The sequence below is a fragment of the Vipera berus genome, assembly GCF_964194415.1.
Source record: "Vipera berus genome assembly, chromosome: 7".
Taxonomy (NCBI): domain Eukaryota; kingdom Metazoa; phylum Chordata; class Lepidosauria; order Squamata; family Viperidae; genus Vipera; species Vipera berus.
Window position 1 is genome coordinate 61,982,163 of NC_138209.1, and position 23,181 is coordinate 62,005,343.

At 35.5% G+C, this 23,181-nt stretch overlaps 1 protein-coding gene across 2 annotated transcripts in view; it reads left to right on the forward strand.

The window, feature by feature from the left end:
* Positions 1 to 23,181, forward strand: part of GRIA2 (glutamate ionotropic receptor AMPA type subunit 2) — a gene marked incomplete at its 3' end in the record, with an annotated part of 119,611 nt that overhangs the window by 20,653 nt on the left and 75,777 nt on the right. For both annotated transcript variants that reach the window (XM_081332755.1, XM_081332756.1), the window contains exons 3-5: positions 12,830 to 13,069; positions 18,831 to 19,027; positions 20,719 to 20,772. In XM_081332755.1, coding sequence (XP_081188881.1) covers positions 12,830 to 13,069; positions 18,831 to 19,027; positions 20,719 to 20,772 — 491 coding nt within the window. The remainder of the gene's footprint in view (positions 1 to 12,829; positions 13,070 to 18,830; positions 19,028 to 20,718; positions 20,773 to 23,181) is intronic.

Below are 23,181 nucleotides of genomic sequence, written 5' to 3' on the forward strand. Positions count from 1 at the left end.
TGGAAAGAAAAGTAAGATTTTTACACTCAGTTAAGAAAAAACAAATATACAGGTACATATTGATGAAACCTGACTCAATAACATTAACTGCAAGAGGATATTGGAACCCTAGTAGACAATCATTTAAATATGAGGCACAGTGTGCTGCAGCCTCAAAAAAAAGCCAATGCTATCCTAGGCTGCATTAACAGAGGGATAGAATCAAGATCACATGAAGTGTCAGTACCACTTTATAATGCCTTGGTATGACCACACTTGGAATACTGCATCCAGTCTTGGTCACCACAATATAAAAAAGATGTTGAGACTTCGGAAAAGAGTACAGAGAAGAGCAACAAAGATCCTTAGGGGGCTGGAAGCTAAAATATATGAAGAATGGTTGCAGCAATTGGATATCTCTAGTCTAGTGAAAAGAAGGACTAGGGGTGACATGATAGCAACGTTCCAATATTTGAGGAGCTGTCGCAAAGAAAGGGGGGGTCAACCTATTTTACAAAGCACCAGAAAGCAAGACAAAAGCAGTGGATGGAAACTAATCAAAGAGAAAAGCAACCTAAACTAAGGAGAAATTTCCTGAAAGTGAGAACAATTAACCAGTAGAATGGTTTACCTTCAGAGGTTGTGGGTGCTCCATTACAGGAGGCTTTTAAGAAGGGATTGGGCAGCCATTTCTCTGAAATGGTATAGGGTTTTTTGCTTGAGCCTTGGTTAGAAGTCCTCCAAGGTCCCTTCCCACTATGTTATTCTGTTAAGAAATAGGCTTTGTGAATTGTCATAACCAACTAATGGCTTAGATTATCTTTCTTTCCCCTTGACATCGCACTAGTAACTACAGGTAGTTCTTGACTTATAAATTGTTGCTTAGCAACCAATCAAAGTTATGATGGACTTTCCAAAAGGTATTTACAGCCCAATTTAAAACATATAATGGTCTTGCAAGCCCCCTTCGGTTACATTATTGCATTTTGGGAGCTTGGCAACTGCCTAAGCTTTATGGCTATTTGTAGTTTCCCAAGGTTACTTGACTCTGATTTTTAATGTTTTTTTAAATGGCTTTTGGCCTGAATTTCTGATTTTTGGCAAATAAACATCCATTGTATAAAACAGATTTATTTAAGCACCACAGAGGTCACTTAATTACTGCCACATTTACTTAACAATCACCACAATAAAAGGTCATAAAATCAAGCACAGTCACATGATGAGCCACCTGTTGCTGCAATGATTTATGATCATAATTTGGGCTCAATTATAATTGTAAAACGAGAACTAACTATCGAGAAACAGGTAGGGGCACTTGAAATCTCATCCTTAGGCTTCTCTCCTGGTCTTTTGCTCAGCATGGAGTATGATCATGCCAAATGATATGTAGCAGACACAGAGTGTCAGCTGAATCTAGCCAGGACACCAAATGTTTTTGCTGATTAATCCAACAGTCTTTCTCATTCCATATCTTACTAAATTAAAAGTACCTAAACACAGAGGCTTCCAGTTTTGCACAGTTAGTGCAACAGCCGAGGGATCGAGGAGCTCTGCACCCTATGGCTGATTTCTCTCTATTTGAGGACCCTAAATGGGCCAAAAGCCACCCTGAAGAGGTGGCAAAGGAGAGAAGCCCTCTGGTTGTGGAAAGATGGTGGTCAATCCGGACATCCAGGAAAAGTTCTCCAGAAACCAGCAGAAGAAAGGCTAGTGTCATTCATGACTCTAGCCCAAGCTGCATGCAGCCAAAGCCAAAAAATACTAAATTAAGTGTGATCGTAAACAGCATGATTGAACTGGATAAGAATATTGATTCTCTCTCTTCTACCTGATTGATTTCCTGAAAAAAACAACAACCCAGAAGTAAAAATCCTCTGAAAGTGGGGGGGGGATTTCTGCTTCACCCTCCTCTAAATGGAAGCGACAAATTAAATTTATGGGGAATAGAATTATACAGAAATGAAATCAATATAAGACTTAAACTTGGAAAGTGTGAAATTGATGGATTATGTTATGGTTCTCCTGGCAAAAGATTATTGATGGAAATAAATGGTAATTATTTGTTTTGAAAACTGAAAAAATGAGCTGATGCTGACATCTAGTGGTAGATGAAAATACTGCTCTAAATATACAGCCCAGAAAAAACTTATTGTGATCTTCAAAGCTTTAATTAAACAAAGAACAGCTGCAATAAAAGAAAAGAAAACATTGTGGACTATCTACAAAACAAGAACTATAAAATTTAGAAAAAAATTGACCTTCCTGGATTATAAATACTTTTGAAACTGTGACTTTAAAGTGGTTGGCAGAGAAAGAAAAACTTTGATTTTTGCTCATTATGGAGCATCAGAGGTCTGCAGAAAGAACATATCAAGAAAAAATAAATAGTTCCCAGGAGGAAATGTATGTTATGTTACAACAAATACAAATGACATTAATTTCAAACCATGAAGAAATTAAAAATAATTTGAAAACTTAAATAAATACATTCTCAATTTAACGTCACAACAAATAAATGATCAGAAAACAAAAAGAGAGAGAGAGATCAAATAAAGCAGATAATTGAACATAAACTAGTGGAAAGAAGCTTAGAGGTGGAATTTAATATTGGAAGGAACTGTGATGTAATCCAGATGGAGAAAAATGTCCAGAAATACTGGACATGGAGAAGATAACCTATATGTCAAGATAGGTGATGGGAGAAACTAAGAAAGAAAAAAAAGATCTCTGAGGAATATTCCCACAAAAACACTCTAATTGACTTATCTTTTGTGCTGACAACAACATGTACAAAACTATGGGAAGATCTCGGGGTTCAATGGAACATACTGATTAGGAAAAATGTTTGGCAAAAAAAAAAGGGCTAAAGCCATTATTAAGAAATTAGATGACAGGACTTGTTTGATGGAATACGTAAAGACTAAGCACTTGTTTGAATACAGTTAAAGAAATAAAATTCTGAATACAAATGAATCTTAGCTTAGGAGGGATAGGCTCCTTAAGCAATACAGTGTTTTTTGGTTATGATATGAAAAATACAAAAATGTTTGGGATGATTTATATGAGGGAAATGTACTAAATATAAATATAATGGATTTTGAGGACTTGAATATGCTTTAAAAATGAAACATTGTTTATTAACGTATCCTAGTTTAAGAGGGATATGGGTTTTTTTAGACAATATATTATTTCTGTCCTTTGTTCTTTCTGTTTCAAGATACGAAAAATGTAAGTGTTGGGATGGTTCAAATGAGGAAAAAGACTTCAATATATAAGTGTAATTAACTTTAAGAAAATTTTAACAGGTAAAAATGTTTTCTTCTGAATATTGAGGGGAAAATAAATTTAAATGAGGACTCTAAAAACAGGATCTATGATGAGGTGATTAGAAAAGAAGCTTAATAATGAGGTGGAGGATATTTGTGGATATTTATTTGTTATCTTCTAAAACAGGGCTTTTCAACCAGTGGCATGGGTACCACCTGTGGTACATTGGCACCTGGCAGGTGGTACGTGACCATCCTAGAGAAGTGGTAGCGGGGGAGGGGAATGAGCTGAACTGGTGGCAGCACCGCACAAGCCTGAGCGAGAGACAGCTGGAGCTGCAGGGCTGTCAGGGCTCAGTGGAAGCGCCAGGATCAGCGCCAGGCTCCAGCTGGAGCTCAGCGCTGATCCTGGTGCTTCTGCTGAGCCCAGAAGAAGTGCCGATCAGCTGGAATATTGCAGCATCCCCAGGTTCTTGTGATTTACATTCAGATGCTTGGCAACTGATTCATATTTATGACGGTCACAGTGTCCTAGGGTCATGTGAAGTGACCAAAACCTGCTGCAACCACCCAGCAGATGGGGGAAATAAAAATCAAACACCACCCCACCCCACCCCCGCTGCCAATCCTCAACAGAAATGCTCACAACAATGAAAACCTTGGACAAGAAGAGCGCCACTGGGTGGGCAGGCAGGTGTCTTGCTCGGCTGTGACTTGGGGGGGCACTTTTTTCAGTGCCATTGTAACTTCAAACAGTCACTAAGCGAACTGTTGTAAGTCGAGGACTACCTGTACTTCATCATTTTTTTCCTTTTTTTTTTTGGTCATCACATTTTTGACACTAGGCGACTGGTGGTACTCGGATGTTGCCATATCCTAAAAGTGGTACAATGGGTGAAAAGGTTGAAAAGCCCTGTTCTAAAACTATCAAGAAATGTACTAATTTAAGATTGATAAAAGAGAATATTATTGGAAGAAGAGAAAATCATGGAAGGCTACTAGGTGGAGTATGGAATTATAGAAACTAACTGTTATTGATTATTTGTAAATACAAACCTAGACAACTCACTGTTTACCAAATATTGATGATGATATGTAAAAAACCCCAAATAAAACATATTTTTTTAAAAAATAACTAAAAGTACTTAAACACAGTAGAACTTGTACACTGGCACAGTGTCATATCCTGTCCTTAGCTGTCCTTTAAGGTTAATACAAGAAGATTCTTTACTCAAAGAGACAATGGCCTTGTAGCTTTGGAGATACAGAACAAAGGAGCATGTTGTTGTCTAGTGCCTGTACTGCAAATGTATTTACATTTCACAATTATTACATAAATAACAGGGTGCATAGAAAAATTTTATGCTACACTATTGCTTTCACATACCAACCCTGTTGCAACATAGAATGGTGTTAGATTCTGTGGAATAGCAATCAAAATTCTAAAATGAGTTTGATGTATTAGAGTACTTTGTAACTTGATATAGTCTTTCAGTTACTAACTTTTTATGTACCCTACACTCATCCAATACTCCTATCTCTTCTTTTAGATTCTTGTTTTTATATATACATTAGTTTTTAATTTTTTATAACTTTTATAACTTCTAGTATTTTATAATCCATTCCACTCAGTAAGAATTAATCAGCCTCTTCCTTTGCTGTGTTACCTAATTAAATATACAAGGAATTTTTATAACTTTTATAACTTCTACTATTTTGTAATCCATTCCATTCAATTAGAATAAATAAGCCTCTTCCTTTGCTGTGTTACCAAATTAAATATACAGGGAATATGCAACATTAAGCAGTATTACAGGAGTACTGCACTGTCATAGGAAGTTGTAATAATCTGTGATCTGGTAAGTTGAACATTATAGTTTTATCAGTGGACCGGTAAATTATTCTCAGCTGGGTCCTGAACTATTTTTATTGAATTGTTATATCACCTGATAGCAACATAGTACTAAGGATGATTATTTCTGAGCTTTGTCAGGGATGAGCTGTCAGTCCTTTATTTAGGAGTCTAGCTAGCATTTTTTCCCCTGAAATACTCCCTGTGCCTTTCTCAAATTAAGCAACATAACTCAGCTTTTTTTAAAGCCTGAGTATTAACTTTCAGGAATTATATAGAAACAATCAGGAATCAATTTATCATGAACTGATGGAGAAGACTGCAGACAAGTAGTTTGGAATGTGACAACAATATTAAGAAATGAACAAAAAGAATATATTACCAAATAAATGCATAAACAACCGAGAACTAGCATGGTTCTGTATAAAATGTGAAAGGGGGATTAAAACTTCCCACAGATATTACCAGTGCTTTTTTTGTAAAAGAAAAAGGTGCCGGAACTCCCACATGTCACACAACCTGCCTTGCCTACCCTACAAGGTTCCATCCCAAAAAGGTGCCGGAACTCCATTCTGAGCGTTCTATGAGAAAAAAGGCTCTGGATATTACCCAGACTGCTTTATTTCCTGGTTAAGATAAGCTAAGGAGTGGGAGATGAGTGCAATAGGGTCTGTGTGGTCAGAAACAATTTCCTAAAAAATTCCTTTTCTTGTTTGTTTGTCTAGTAGCTAGACAGGAGTGTCAAACTGGTGGCCCATAGGCCAGATGCATCACACACAGGCCATGCCTACCCTGGCTCCACAAAGGCAAAAAACATCATGATAGTCACAATACATCATGTGATGCGATTGAGTTTGACACCGAAGACCTAGGAGGTGGTAGGGCAGTGCTTATACTTGGCTCCTGGCACTTCTGGCTAATCTCAGACACCTTGGCAGGTCTGTGCTGCTTTATCCATCTGAGCATGCTGCTTAGTATGATCTGTGAAGGCTGAGGGATGAAGTAATCTTGTCTTTTGCAATGTGTCTAATGTAGATGCAGCTTCTTTCTCCTATAAAAGCCTGCAGATCATTGGCCTCCTCCATTAGTCCTTAGAAAAACATTAACAACAGTTCATCCAAAGTAAATCAAACTGGCTAGCTAACATCTTTTATTCTTACAGAATACAATTTGTTTGGATAGTTTTTAATTACCCCTTATATTTTCTGCAATATTGAGGTGAATTAACACTTTAAAATTACTTTATTTTACAATTGTCACAGGTCACTATGGTAATGTGATCACGTTATTGAATATTTTTTATTTTATTTTTAGAGGTTGCAGTATTTTAGAATTTATTATGATCCATAGCATAGCACTATCATCACCATGATATGATGGGTTGATAGCATTGGAAATTGCTTAATTTCACCGAAAACTTTGTCAAGAAAATAGTTTCTTCTTGCAGTATTTCATTTTTCTCAGAATGTGTTCTTATTAAGCGCTAATTTCTGTGCTGTCAATTGCCAAAAAACAACTGCCAATATTATTAATTAGGTATATCTAGCCTTTTCACTAAATTTCTGGCTCTGTTTGTATCTGTTTTGAGTGCAATATCTATTATTTTATCTTGTATCTTTCCTAACAAAGACTTGATTATTTCCCAATATTTATTTCATTATGAATCATTCAACTTTTCAAAGGAAATAATTTTGCATTGGTGTGTTATATATTACCGTAAGTTTTTGACAGTGTTGTTGTTTCAAAGCTTTAGTAATATCACACTGCAACCAGTGCAATATAAAAAAGATGTTGAGACTCTGGAAAGAGTGCAGAAAAGAGCAACAAGAATCGTTAGGGAGTTGGAGGATAAAATATATGAAGAACATTTACAGGAATTGAATATGTCTAGTCTAATGAAAAGAAGGAGTAGTGGAGACATTATAGCAGTGTTCCAATATTTAAGGGGATCCTACAAAGATGAGGAGGTCAAACTATTTTCTAAACCACCAAAAGGCAAGATAAGATATAATGAATGGAAACTAACCAAGGAGAGAAGCACACCTGTTCTGGAGTTTGTCCACTTAATTGCCGGCTCTGCTTGTTTTACACTTCTACCAGTGCATAAGTGACAAGGGGTTTTGTATTTCAGCTGGCTTGTCTCAAAACTTGATGCTGATTAGGCTGAAATGTTATGTTTCTTATATTAGCAATCTAAAACTAATTCAAATTCAATTAAAATTAGCATTTTGTTGTTTTCTTATTGCTTATATTTAGCCAGATATTTACTTATAAGTAATAAATATAAAACATAGTTATAATTCAAAAACAAATACTATTTGATAGTATCTACCAAATACAAAATCTACCATAATGCAAAGACACATCTAAATAAAAATGATGAAGCCTTTGAAACACAGCAGTACAAAGGGAAAAAAAATATTGTTTTATTTCTTCGGACATAGGTTTCATTAGAAGAAGTAACAAAATTGGTAAGGCACTGGTTTAAAAATAATAATCAAGAGACAATGCAAAATGTTTTAACATTTAATGGTTAAATTTCCAACTTCAAACAAAGGCTAAATCCATACATTTGAGAATAGAATAGAGCTGGAAGGACCTTGAAGGTCTTCTAGTCCAGCCCCCTGCTCACACAGGAGAACCTGTACCATCTCTCAGACAAGTGAATGTCTAGCCTCTTCTTAAAAATCTCCAGTGATAGAGAGCCCACGATTTCTGAACTCAAGCTGTTCCACTGGTTTATTGTCCTTACTGTCAGGAAGTTTCTCCTTAATTCCAGGTTGCTTCTCTTTTTGATCAGCTTCCAACCATTGTTTCTTGTCCTGCCCTCTGGCGCTTTGGTGAATGCCTACTTAACTATGTATTCTTCAATAAATCAGATGGGTCCAGAAAAAAAATATCATAATGAGCAAATGCAGTTACTGATGCGATTAACTAAGCGGGATAGTAAATCTGTTACACAATAGCTGCCTGTGAAAATAGAATTGATTGCCAAATAATATAACTACTATTATTGTTATTCTTATTTGCAATATCCATGTTTGATGTGAAACTTTCCTATATGCATCAAAGCAACTTATTGACTCCATCCTTTGTCATTTCACTATGCATAATAGAAACCATTAATTTAAATATCACTGATTTTACATAATAACTACATCTGTAGGAGTAAACAATATCACATGAAATCTATGCTGTGCTTACACAGAAGGGAAACAATAGGAGAAATGTGTACATTACTACTTGAACATCTGCAATAAAGTTCCTTGGATTATTTCTTACTTTCAACAGACTCCCAAAGTGGACATATTTCTATTTTAATTTGAGTTTATCTGTTCATATTTTTAAAATTAATACCAGAAATACTTTCTAAATTAATAAAGATGTTACCCTTTTTATTCCAGTTTACATGCAGATATATCATTACCACCCGTAACAAAATACCAATATTTTATGGAGAAGTGCTTTGTTTCCAACACACAGATTGGAACACCACCATCTGTACCAATTTCCATAAGAAGATGGTAGAAGAATTACATCATGATGTTTCTTTGCTATTAATTTCTTTCTCCAATAAGCTATCAAAATAGTTGTAAGTTTGCTGAGAAAGTGGCAATGATTCAAATGATTCTTTTTCTATATAACACAAGACAAGTTTTTCTAACTTCAGAAATCCCTGCTCCTCCCTCCCTGTTTCTCTCTTTTTCTCCTTCTACTGCTAAAGGAAGGCATTGCTTAACCTCTTGCGGCCACAGCAAATGTCTGGATTGTTATTGAAGCCAACCTTTCTTTATTTCTGAATGTAGAAATAATAATTAGATAATGGACTGCACTGGGGACCACTTTGTAAATACTTACATGTTGTTGAGGAACATTATTGTCCCACACTAAATAATTTAAGAAAGACTACTCTATAATTGTATTTAGATGCAGTAAACTTAAATCGAACAATCACTTATCATATATGGTGTATACAGGATCACAAATCTCAAAATCCAAGTGACAATTATTGATCAATTTTCAACCATTCAGTTTGCTATAAATGAATGAAAATCCATTTATAAATGAAAAATAGAAGTTGACAAATCTGTTAATAGGAAACAGGGAAACATTAAAAGATTTTGCATTAAAATTCACCATGAATGTTACCTTATAGGGGAAAACATACTGAAGATTTACATAACTTTTCCTTCCTCAGTTGTTTTTGAAGGCAAATATTACAATCAAGATCAAATATTAAAATAACCCAATTGTTATGCTAGCTATTTCATATTTACTAAATACCACTCCATAAAAAATCCCATCATGTGTCATCATAATCTCATTAAGATTTATAATCAGTGTATTAAATGTTAGAGAAATAAATAGTATTGTTTGTCCTTGGGTATAGTTAATAATTTGCAAAAATAATATTTCAGTTTCATGTATGTAAATTTATATTATTGAAACATTTGATTTTATATATAGCTATAGATACACACTACCTCATCATATTCACTCATATAAATATGTATCAATAGAAAATAACATATATGATGTACATGTATATAAATAGAAAAGAAATTTAAACTGAAATATATTAATGCATGATATGTATAATTAGTAGCAACACAGATCAAGCCAATGCTTTGAGAAATATGCTAAACTGAGCTATTGCATATTCCGAGCAGATGCTTCTCACTGGAATTTCATCAAATAATGATTTCTTTGAGGAGAAAACAGAGAGAGAAATGAAGAGCTGTAGTTTGTTGCTAGGCAACTCCACCAGTACTCTTCATTTCTTCTGTGTTATCTGGAAACAAAATATAAAGCTGTTGCTTGACAGTGGCATTGTACTCAGGATTAGATCAACTGAAGCATGAGGCGAAATAAGGTGTTTGCCTTAGGCAGGATAGTAATTTGTTATTATCTTATGTCATTTATTATTATTGTGTCTTTCCTGTCAGAGAGGAAAAGCAATACTTGTTGGGGGGGGGGTTCTTTTCTGCTTTAGCTGGCAAGATAACTTCTTCAGCCTTTGGCATTGTATTATTATTTCATTTGTTATATCTGATTTATATATTCCATTTATATACCACTTTTCCACAGTAGGTCTAGGAGTGTGGGGTATGTTTCTCCATAACATCAGAGAGAGAAATCTCCAAAATCACCCTGCGTGCTTTTGTGGCTAAGAGTGAGTTTATTGTAGGCCTCCCCAATCCTAATTCAGCACTTTAACCATTCAGGTTCTGTCCTTTTAGACTGGTTTTAATCTAGCCCTGCAGTTTTTGAACTTTTCCTGGGACAGCAATAGTTCTAGGAATAGCAAACCTAACCGGATCCAAAATTAAGTCAGTTAATTAGCTATTTTAATCCATGTACCAGTCACTTCTTTTTGTTTTGAAAGATGAGATCGTGAATTCTGACCCTAAAGTCCCAGACTTTTTGGTTTACTAAGGTTGTGTAATAATTTTTATCTAGCTCTAAATCGAGGGTCCCTGAAGCTGCCAGCCATCCTATAAATAATTTTAAGATAAAAGAACATGTATCTTGTGTCTTGTATCCCATGCCTCACTTGTTTCTGCCATGTTGAACCTGTGCTCTCAAGTCCTTTATTTCTTCCTTGGTGTGTCTTGCTATATTATGTCTGCCAGGTCATGTTTCTTTAACTCTACCCTCCAACCATGCCAAATTCTAATTCCATTTGTGAAATATTGGAAGGAGTATACCAGGGCACTGAGAAGAAAACTTCATTAACTGCATGTTAAGCTAATGAACTTAATTATCACATTTTACTTTTTATATGATAGGTCTATATTATTAATATTACATGAACTGATACTAGAATTAGTAGTCTGGGTTTTATATAGTCTAGGACTGAATGTAAAATATCCTTTTATCAATGCCATTTAAAATTGTGAAATTTGAATTGATAAGTTATATTATTGTTTATATTATATAGTATTTCAAAGCTGTTTAGAATCTTGGGATTAGTCAGCAATATATACTTACTAAATAAACAATTCTTGTACAATGTGTGCATTAGGAAAGGTGTATACTATTGGAATACATTAATAGACATGTGCACGAACTTGAGAATATTTGGATTTTGAATTAAAAATACATTCCATTACGTAATGCAAACCATATTTGTAATTACATCCACACTCATTTGTTTAATAAATAATAACATGGACAGTTTAACACCTAAGTAACAAACTGAACTTGCAGAATCATTGAGCAGGATGACCCAGAAAGATGGAAGGATTCATTTGGGCTTTATTGATCAGCATTATTTAGGCTTTTATGGTCTGAGATAGCAATAAAAACAGAATAAACAGCGTACATTTACACTCAAGAGATTATCTTTCCTGCTCCAGGACCAGAGGTGCCATAGAGAACAATTGGCTTCTGCTGAGTCTTGTAGTACTGATATTAAAATAGAGCATTAGCACACAATAGATAGGAACTCTAGCCTTCCTCCTGCTTTTATATTTTTAGTGCTCTTGTGACTTTTAATTTCCTAACAAATGTTTAGATGTAATACTAGAGGGATTTTAAAGCAGCACAGAGCTAGTCTATAATGGGCAATGCATAGCATTTGAAACATTTGGAAATGTAAAATAATACAAAATAAAATGTTTGGTATCTTTTTTTTAAATCCCATTTATATCCCGCCCTTCTCCGAAGACTCAGGTCGGCTTACAATCTAAGCACAATCAATGTGCTCAGCAATAGCCTTCATTCTATGTATATGCCTGCTTATTAGGGCTTTCGCCCCCCCCCAAGCGACATTATTACAAAGTCAGCTTATTGCCCCCAACAATCTGGGTCCGCATTTTACCTACCTTGGAAGGATGGAAGGCTGAGTCAACCTTGAGCCTGGTGGGATGCGAACCTGCACTAATTGCAGGCAGCTGGTGTTACTTAAGGAGGCATTAGCCCACTGCTCCACCAAGGCTCTGGAGATTTCTCTGGAGCAATATGGAAAACTGCCTGTGGCACAAAGAAAACCTCATCTGCTAGCTATGTGATAGAAATGTGACTCTGTTTTAATGTACTGTTTATAGCTGTTTTATTCTTTTGTTCTCTATTTTTCATTGAGTAGAAAAGATACATATTTCATATATTGTGTCACATAAAATTAAATGGTGTAAAGCATAACAATTGAGTTTTTCAGGTTTATTGTTGATGAAACTAATATTAATTGTATTTGCTTATACATATACATATACATATACATATACATATACATATACATATACATATACATATACATATACATATACATATACATATACATAAAGGACGCAGTGGCTCAGTGGGTTAGAACGCTGAGCTTGTCGATCAGAAGGTCGGCAGTTTGGCGGGTCAAATCCCGAGTGCCACGTAACAGAGTAAGCGCCTGTTACTCATCCCAGCTTCTGCCAACCTAGCAGTTCGAAAGCACGTAAAAATGCAAGTAGAAAAATAGGGACCACTACGGTGAGAAGGTAACAGCATTCCATGCGCCTTTGGCGTCCAGTCATGCCGGCTACATGACCACGGAGACGTCCTTGGACAAGCGCTGGCTCTTCGGCTTTGAAACAGAGATGAGCACCAGCCCCTAGAGTCGGAAACGACTAGCACGCATGTGCGGGGGAACCTTTACCTTATATATATATATAAGCAAATACAATTAATATCAGTTAATATTATATATATGCACACTGTAAATCAATCTACTAATTTTTTTATCTTTTCCTTTCAGTTTGCTCCCAGTTTTCAAGAGGAGTCTTTGCTATTTTTGGATTTTATGATAAGAAGTCTGTAAATACTATAACATCATTTTGTGGAACTCTTCATGTTTCCTTCATAACACCCAGTTTTCCAACAGATGGTACACACCCTTTTGTCATTCAGATGCGACCTGATCTTAAGGGAGCACTTCTGAGCTTAATTGAATATTATCAATGGAACAAGTTTGCGTATCTCTATGACAGTGACAGAGGTAAGATATTTGCCATGTATTAAAATTAATTTTATGCTAGCACAAATCTGTTTGCAATATGAAGAAGGATTACAGTATCAGTCATAGCAGAAGATAGCACTTTGTAATGTTTTCACCCTTAAATATTTGAGGCGAGAAGGTTGAATCAGTGGTGTTGACTATAACTGTGAATATAGTACCATGAACTGCTATTTCAATCTAGAATACTATATACAAGGGGGAAAAATGTACAAGTGTTTTCCTATGAATCATTGCAAACTTGCTCTGTATAAGAATATATTCTAATGAAAAGTCTTTTTAGAAGACTATCACTAAAGAACAGTAATTTTCACAGCAGGAATTTGATTAAGGAAATAGACAGTTTCTAGACAAGACTTCCTGTGGTCATCCTGGGGACTAAAGGATGATTGATTCTACCTATGTTCTAGTAATTATTAATGTGGATTTGTTGTAGCACAAGCCTTTCTTCCTCCCTGCCTCTCACCCTTTCTTCCTTTTTCTGTTTAACTGATCTGGCTGAGAATTAAAATGAGCAAGGCAACCTCAGTCAATAAAGCTTAGGGATCATTAAAATTATCTATTTTTATTAAACACATAATTTCAGTGCTATAGAAAAAAGATAGCTGCTGGTGAAATTATATGCCTCGGATTGCCAAAATAAAGTAGGCTTGGTTACTGAATGGCTAAGTGAAAAACATTTTGGCTGGCCCTAATCTAGTCCTAAGAATACCAAATATATCTTCCACATAGTTAATTGAAATAAAATGATGCAATCTTCAGGAAAAAAACATCCTGGGTTAACTTTATTTTAACATATGTGATAACATAACGTATTTTGATTTACATGCTTTAAAAAGACCTGGAATTAAGATACAGGCATTTACTTATAATGTCTACTTCGGTGTTTTCTCTTTAAGTAAATAACTTCCTTATGAAAGGTGAAACTGAAATTTATATCACTTTTTATTTTCTTAATGTTCTTAATGTTATCTTTGGGAGCTATCTTTCCCAGAATGCTTTGTTGACTCATGAAAGTGTTTGCCAGCCATAAAGTTCAATAAAATGTGTCCCCAAATACACATTCCTGGCTGATGTAGCCATTTAAAAAATGGGTGAAGTGCCAAGAAAATACGTTTCTCATTTCCAGCCATCTAGAAAGAAAGAAATTGTGTTAACTGAATTCTGAAACAAATCTGAAATCATATTTCTTTGAATGAGCATTGTAATAAGGATTAAACTTAAATCTATTGTAATATTTTTTTACTATTACAGTGCTCTCATATTGTTATTATTACTATTAATTATTCCTGAAAATATGACAACTGGCTCAGACTCCATTCCTGTTCTTCTCCCCGCCATATCCCTGACCAATGCAACAAAAGGAAGAAAGAAAACAGGATGAAGAGAAAGCAAGGTCCTTTTCAGAGCAAGGGAGAAGGACATGGTTGAAACAGATGAGTTTGGGTACTAGCTGAAAAAAACCTGAGGTGAAAAAGCACTCATGTTTCTGGAGAAAAGTTCCATGAGTAGACGTGAAGTTGAAAGTGTGGGAAGAACAGAGTTAGGATGAATCTGGTAATCAATGTAATTGATATTGTTATTACTGAAAAAGAAGTTCCTCACTTTACACAAACATACAGTGCATAGTCAGAACATTGGAAGGTGAAAATGTGAAATCCTTGGAGTGGGAATGGAATGGAAATGATGTTTTAACAATAAATGAAACTAGGCAGATTTCACAAGTCCATAAAAAGGAATAAAGGACATCTCTCTCTCTCTCTCTCTCTCTGTGTGTGTGTGTGTGTGTGTGTGTGTGTGTGTGTGTGTGTGCAACCAATAACTTATCTGGGTTTATTTTGAACAATTATTGTCCACTTTAGAGATAGGAACAAGTAGCGCAAAAAAATTCAGAGGTTTTAAGTTAACGTACGTCTACATGGAATCAACTGAAATAAAGAAAATGATGCAGAAATGGTGTTATCGTGAAGGATTTTAAAATCTGCTTGTTATCACAATTGGCACATAACAACTTCATAACCATGATACCAAGAGTTTGGCACTCATTCATTTGCAATTCTCCTTTCAGAATACCCTGTGTCAGCTGCAAATTGTGATCATGCAAATAGTCTAACACTCTGAAGACAATGTCTTAGTTACATCAACTGACTTAATTACAGCCACCTCATAAAGCTGTAGCAGTTCAAAATACATTAGCAAACTGTTTTCTGTACTCTGAAGTAACCAGTTGTGTAGTGGATAGTGCCATGTAACCCTCTGAATACTAGAATAAGATATCAAGGGACAGCATAAAGGACCTTGTACTAAATTTTATTTTATTTATTAATCAATTTTGTAAAGCTGCCCTTCTAACAAAAAGTGGCTCTGAGCCAGAAAATCAAAATTAATCTGTTCCTTTTATGTAACTATGTAGATGGCAATCAAAAACAAAATAACAACCATCATAAATTGAGTTAGATCATTCAACAATTTGGCTTTCTATTTACTGCACTGTCAATGGCTTTCCAAAGTTTCAGTTTCTGAAACTGGATTTTCATTAACTTTCCTTTAAAATGTTAGGTATGTTGTCTTTATAGGAATAGTATGATTAGAGTGCTTTCAAGTATTATTTTTGCTATATGTTCTGGTGAGAAGTGAGTGGAAAAAGCATAACTAACTGGATATGGAAGGTGATCAATGCCTCTTTGAAGGAGAGGGTGTTACTTGTGGTCCTGGAAAAGACTTAATGTGCTTCCTTCAAAAGAGGCTGTTTTGAATCTTGCACTTCTTGACATCTATTGTCTGATCTCCATCCTCTCCTTTTGGGGAAAGTTGTTGAGAGGTTGGTGGGGAATTAGCTTCAAAGCAACCTAGAGCAGAGGTCCACAACCTTTTGGGCACCAGGGACCGGTCTGTGGAGAAAGGTTTTTCCATGGACCAGAGTGTGCATGGTTTTGTGTGCTGCCTGCATCTCGTGGGTGGGGCTTTGCTTGTTTGTGCGGGCCAGTTGCTGGCATGCCGTGGCTCGGTACTGGTCCACAGACCAGGGGTTGGGAAACCCTGACTAGAGGAATTGGATTATCTGGACTTTTTTTGGTCAGTATTTAATCCTGAGCATTATAATAATACAAACTACTTTGTCAGATAACAACTGACTATTTTTGTTATTGCCTGGATTGGAGTAAGATTTCTTGGTGGCTTTTGAGAGTATTAGTCTTTTGGACTTGAGAGTTGGAAATTGGAGACATTGTTCTTCAGTGGTTCTGTTCTTGTCTCAGTATCCATTACAGCGGGTAGAAGTGAAGGAGAAAAAGTCTGCTCAGTGGCCATACGTATCAAGTTCAGTCCTCTCCACCCTGCTTGTTAACATTTATATGAAGCTTCCAGGTCATTTATTTATGATATATCATTAGTATATAGATAATACACAGTTGAATACAGGTAGTCCTCGACTTACAACTATTATTTAACGACTATTCAAAATTACAAAGGCACTGAAAAAAGAGACTTATGACTGTTTTTCACACTTACAACCATTGCAGCATCCCCATGGTAACATGATTGAAATATGGCCACTTGGCAACCGGCTCATATTTATGACAGTTACAGTGCCCTGGGGTCATGTGATCCCTTTTCTGACAAAGTCAACAGGGAAGCAAGATTCACCTAACAACCGTGTTATTGAATTAACAACTGTAGTGTTTCACGTAACAACTGTGGCAAGAAAGTGTTGTGATTCAGGGTCAGCCTGTGGGTTCAGCAGTTGGGTCAGACGACTCAGAGGAGGAGGGGGGTGTTGAAGAGCTTGCTGAGGGGTTTGAAGATCTTGCTGATGAGAGCCCTCAGCCAGGCCCCTCCCACCTGGTCACGACGGAGACCCAGCTGTGTGAGCCTGATAGCATGGATGAAGATGACCCACAGCTGGCCCTGTTCAAGGACGCCCGACGCAGGAGGCAGTCAATCAGGAGTAAACAGAGGAAGGCAATGGGGCACCTCGGAAGGAGGCAGAGAGAAGCCACGCCCTGAACTGTATAAAAGGGGAATGCGTGGGAGGGCTGGTTTGCTGAAGGCAACCGCTTGAAAAGCTCCTGTTTCTTGGTTCGTGTCTTGTTCCGTTTGTTTTTGTATCAATAAATTTGGCAGGCTTAATTCCAGCCTCTTGCCTTCTTGTAAAAGGGGTTGTCCCTGCCTTTTCTGCAGGGCCAGTAGCAGGCTGGTACAGAACAGAAAGGTCATAAAATGCGGCAAAACTCACTTAACAAATGTCTCAGTTAGCAACAGAAATCTTGGGCTCAGTTGTGGTCCTAAGTCGAAGACTAGCTGTAATGTCATTCCAGCCCATCTGGGAATGTTGAAGTCACGTTCCATTGTCTGAATATGTTGGGATCTATATGGGATGAAAGAAACTGAAGTTGAAACTAAGCAAGTTGGGCTTTTTGTTTGTTTCTAGCATTACCAAATAAATCTCTCAAAAGGGAGGCATTATCTTTAAGGGTCCAGATCGTTTGGGAGTTACTGATGGATGGGCCGATGGAAACTATGGTCAGGAGGGATGCCAGTTGTGCATTTCTTGCACAACTGTACATGGAGTGGTAGTACCTCAGAGTAGTAAGACACACCTTTATCACTAATGAGCTATTGCAATTATTATATGACAAGGGAGTTCCCTTGAAAACTACCTGGAAGCAGAATGCAACATGTATTGGGGGGGCATTCATCACTAAGGGCACACTAAACATTAAGCCTTGTACTGATTACCAAAATCCCTTTATGACTTGATGCTTAGAAGGCCACCTTCTCCAATAGAAATCTCACCTCTCCAACAAAAGAATCCTAGGTGGATCTCTTTTGGGATCCCCACTTTTGTGAGATGAAGGAGGCAGAAGACACACAGATGCTGCTTCTTAATTCTGTTGCCTATGTTGTGAAACAATCTTCCGCTCAAAGATTGGTTAGACCAGCAGCTCCTAACCTTTTCTATATCCTGCACCCCTAGAACACTTCCAAGATATTCTTGCACCCCTTACAAAAGTTCAAAATAATGACAAGGAATTATGCACATATATTATAACTTTGAAAACCCAAGTTTTCGGACCCCCTGGAATATCTTCTCGCACCCCCGGTTGGGAACCTCTGGGTTAGGCCAGCACATATGTTACCTTCCAGAAACAGATGAAGAAAAAGTTTTTCCAGAAGATATTTGGAATCAGTTGATTAATGTCATCTATTGTTTTGTTTGCTTGTATTATTTTATTCTATTTAATTTTATATTGATCTTTACTATCAGCATTTTAATTTGTATTGTTTTTCTTGTATTTTTGAAGTGTCCCATGTGAATCTATTCTGAATTTTGCTGTATACAAATCTGATAAATAACAGGTGTACACGCAGTATTGGCCTCCATTAGAGAAGAGCTTTATTCCCAGCACACAGGAAAAACAAACAATTCAAAGGCATTTAGTTATTGATTTATCATATTATTTCCTCTTTCCAATTGCAAAAAAATATTCTTTCCCAAAATAGTAATATCTATTCCAAAAGGAACCACCAATGAAAACAAATGGATGTAGTTAAGGAGTTGTTACATCCTTGCACAGAAATCATTAGAGGTCCAAATAATTAATGGTCATGACTTCACCTCTTTTTTTTTTTTTAGAAAAAAAAGAATTTACATAGGGTGAAGGGTTATTCTAATATATATAGATATATACACATTTCAGATTATGTACGTTTAAGTCAATACTGATTTTTTCTATATCACCAGGACTGTCAACATTACAAGCTGTACTAGACACTGCAGCTGAAAAGAAATGGCAAGTGACTGCTATAAATGTGGGGAATATTAACAATGATAGAAAAGATGAAACATATCGTTCATTGTTTCAAGATTTGGAGATAAAAAAGGAAAGACGAGTAATTCTTGACTGTGAACGGGATAAGGTCAATGACATTGTAGATCAGGTTTGCTACTCTTTCTTTTTTCAATATCTTTGAAAGTAACTGTGAATTATTGTCAGTAGTCAACATTATGTGCTTATTTAGTAGCATTGGTAAACAAATTATTATATTTATTATCATTTCTCTATTTATGTGGTAACCAGTATATATTAACTGTGCTATTGTATTACAATACCAGTCCTATTACTAGAGTGATAATGTAGTATTAGATAAATAAATGGACAGCAAACTGTTATATAAGTTATTACAGTTCAATTAGTACCTTGAAGAGAGAAATTAATTTGTCTGGCTTTGGGTATTCATGTCCCTTGATTGGTAAACTATTATTTGAAATGTCAACGTTACAGATAGTTGCTAAACATTACAATCCTTGTTTAGAAATCAGTGTGCACACTTATATCCATATTTCTGCAGCATGCTGGAGTGAGAGTAATACTGGTGTTGCTGCATGAGATAATTTTGTCTGAGTGAGGCAGCAGTAACCAGTGGTCTTTACAGCCCCCCCCCCCCTCTCTCTCTCTCTCTCTCTCTCTCTCTCTTTCTCTCTCTCTCTCTCTCTCTCTCTCTCTCTCTCCCTCTCTCTCTCCCTCTCTCTCCCTCTTTCTCTTTCTTTTTCTTTTTCTTTCTCTCTCTGTTTACTTAGTGACCAGGACACTTAGCAATCATTTCACTGGAACTAATTGCGGTTGCTCAACAAGGACTATTTGTATTTGCTATCTAACAATAGGGTTATTTCTGCTCCATCAAATAGAACTGTTAAAACAATTACAGATAAACCATGTGAAAATGTTGCATTAATGAACTTGGATCTGGAGTATGCCTAGTAAAATGGATAGCATTTTTGTTTGCACACAAAGTGCACATTTATTTATTCAAATTTATTAGCTTCCCAAATCTAATGGACTCTGGGCAGCAATAGACAATACCAAGGGAATTGCCAAGGTTCCATTGATTCCCAGCTACTTTTAACAGCTTTAGCTCCATTGTGTTTTTAGTTGTCCATTAAATAAATATGTTCGGACATATTTAGAATATAGAAAGGACTGTCCTATGTCTTGTATTTAAACAGCACCATGTATGCTAGGCCAGCAGTCAGAAGCTGCAGAGTTACTTTGTCACCCAATAGACAGCTGTGCATCTTCCATAGTTCTATGTAGTTATCTCAGCTAGTCATGGGATCTAAAGGTTGTCTCACCACTCAACATAGGGAAAGAGGCAGTTTTATTTTATTTTATTTACTCACATTTATTATAGCTGTCCAACTCTAGCAGACAGTGTACAAAAATACTGTTGTAAAAAAATCAAAACATTAAACCACATAGTGTTGACTAAAACAATCTTAAAAGCATCACATGCACAGGCAATAGGGTCTAAAATTCTGTTGTTGGTAAAAATATTGCTATCTTCTTGCTCAGTGGGAGGAGAATGGAGCATGCTAGTTTATTGTTGGCAAGCTTTGAGAATGAAAATGAATATAAAAATGAATATTTTAGAGCTTTTGGACTGAAAGCCATTTTCATGACAATTAAAAATAACATCCATATTTTAACCTACAATGAATTCATCAGCATAAAGTAAGGTATATTGCCACTTATTTTTTCAATATAATCATTCAGTTATTGTAATTTGTGAAATATGTTTTATTGTCTCAGTAACTTTTCCCGAAGCAAATCAGTTATTTGATTCCCTTCTAGGTTATTACAATTGGTAAACATGTAAAAGGATATCACTACATCATTGCAAATTTGGTAAGTTAGTTTAATACTTGCCTGAACATGTAATATTTCCAAGGTTAAAATATATTTTATGCATGATTTTGTATGCAATATTTAATGAAAGGTCTGCTGTTCTCTGAAAAAAACTCAAAGAATATTGGAAGTATTTATTCTTGGTTCTTGCATTATCATATAAAATCATTAGCTTTTTTTAGTTCTGATTATATCCTCCTACCTTTGATTATACAACTATGCTTAGCTGCCATTCACTGTAGCTCTATATTGTTACTATCCTCCATTTGATTACCATACATGAGAAAATAGGGAATAAACCAATTTTTTGTTGGCCTCAAATAAGATATATTCACATTGTGTTGTCTGCAGGGATGTGTGTTTGTGTGTATTTAGTTGTTTTATGAATTGGCTGTTAATATTACAAACTGTATGATAAAATGTGTTGATGATAAGAATATTATCTGAGTAATAATAGAAAACATTATTTCAAATTAAATAACATTCTATGTAAAAAATTAAATTATGGTGTACCTGAAAGAAAAAAAACATTGAAACAGTTTTCAGAAATTTGATCATAGTATACAGTATTTAGAGACAGTATCTTCCTTTTTCTTCTGATATAAACAATAGAACAAAACCATTTATTTAAGCAACAAGCATGCTTTATATATAAATCCTGATTAATTCAAATTGTGGCTAATAAGCCAAGACAACAAATAGCACCATATTACTGATACAGTTTGTCATTTATGACAAACTAAGAACTGGAAAATTCATTATTAAGCGGTGTGGTTGTTAAGTGAGGCATCACATGACTGCACCTTATTTTATTACCTTTTTTGATGCAAGTGTTAAGTGAATCATCATGGTTGTTAAGTGAAAGATCAAGTGACTACAATGTGCAACCCTCCCATTGACTTTGCTTGTTGGAAGTCAGATGGGAAGGTTACAAATGGTGATCACATGGCCACAGGACAGTGCAACCGTCATAAATGTACAGTGGTCGCCAAGCACCCAAATCTTTTTTAACATACATTAAGATCCATTCCAAACCACTATGTTAGGAATGTACATTATGGCATGTACATTGTAATGTCTTCTTCTCTACTTCCCCCTTTACCGCTTCAAATGTTGAGGGAGATACAAGTTGCTTTTCTGGTGGCCTCAACCCTTCTTTTTTCTTTTTATTAGTTTATAATATAAAATACAAAAATAGAAAAGCAAATAATAAGAAAAATAGAGTAGGGAAAAGGGAAGAGAAAAATGTAGAGAAGAAAGGAAAAAGAAAGAAAAGGCATTGACTTCCGACCTCCCTTTGGTGCAGTAGAATAAAAAGTAACATCATTTTTTTTCTTTTACATATTAGTATAAACTAGCTATTTCTATAATAACAGATCTATCTAATCAGTAAAACCCAAAATCAAAGTTTCATTTTTTTCCACCTCAAGCACAAAGTCCAGAAGTGGTTTCCAAGTAGAAAAAAAAGTACGTGTGTTTTTTTCTTTTATCAAAGCAGTCAACTTAGCCATCTCTGCTAACTCCATCAGCTAACTCCATCATCCATTGTGGGGACTGAAGTATCCTTACATTTCTGTGCATAGAATAATATTGCTGCCGTCAACATATATAACATCAAGTTCCATTTTTTCCCCCAAGTCTTTTTCCATTAAACCCAAAAGAAAAGTCTGGTTTTATCTTTATATTCACTTTAAGAATCATTTGTCTTAAAATATGAATCCTACTCCAGTATTTCTTTGTTTTATCACATGTCCATCATAAATGATAAAAAGTCAATTCTTTACATTTGCATGTCCAGCATTCATTTGAAATACCTTTATACATTCTTGATAACTTATCTGGTGTTAAATACCAATGATACATTATCTTATAAAAATTTTCATTTTAATTGTATTTTAATGTAAATTTTAAACCTTTCATCCAGATATTCTACCATTGTTCAAGCTTTGCATTGTATCCAAAGTTTCTTGCCCACTAAATCATACAATGCTTTACATATTCACTTTCCAAATTCAGATTCAATGACATTTTATAGACCTTAGCAATGATATGTTCCTCACTAGGATTTTCAATTCATTTCCAACAGAATCAAACTCATAGGGCTTTTTGTCTAATTTAAATCTTTTTTTCAGTTGTAAATATGTAAACCAGTGGCAGATATGTCCTAATTCTAGCCCTAATTCTAGGATCATCAACATTAAAATATATTATTTTACCATAAGTCCACCAGTCCAACTTCACCACCATTTCTTTCCTTTAAAAAAACTTTCTGGGGGGACAAACCTTATTTTATATTTATTCAAACTCTTGGAATGGTACGTCTAACAAAGTGATTGTTAAAATCAACATTTACTTTACCCTTGTTATACCATAAATAACCATGTCATCCAAATCTTAGTTCATGACCTT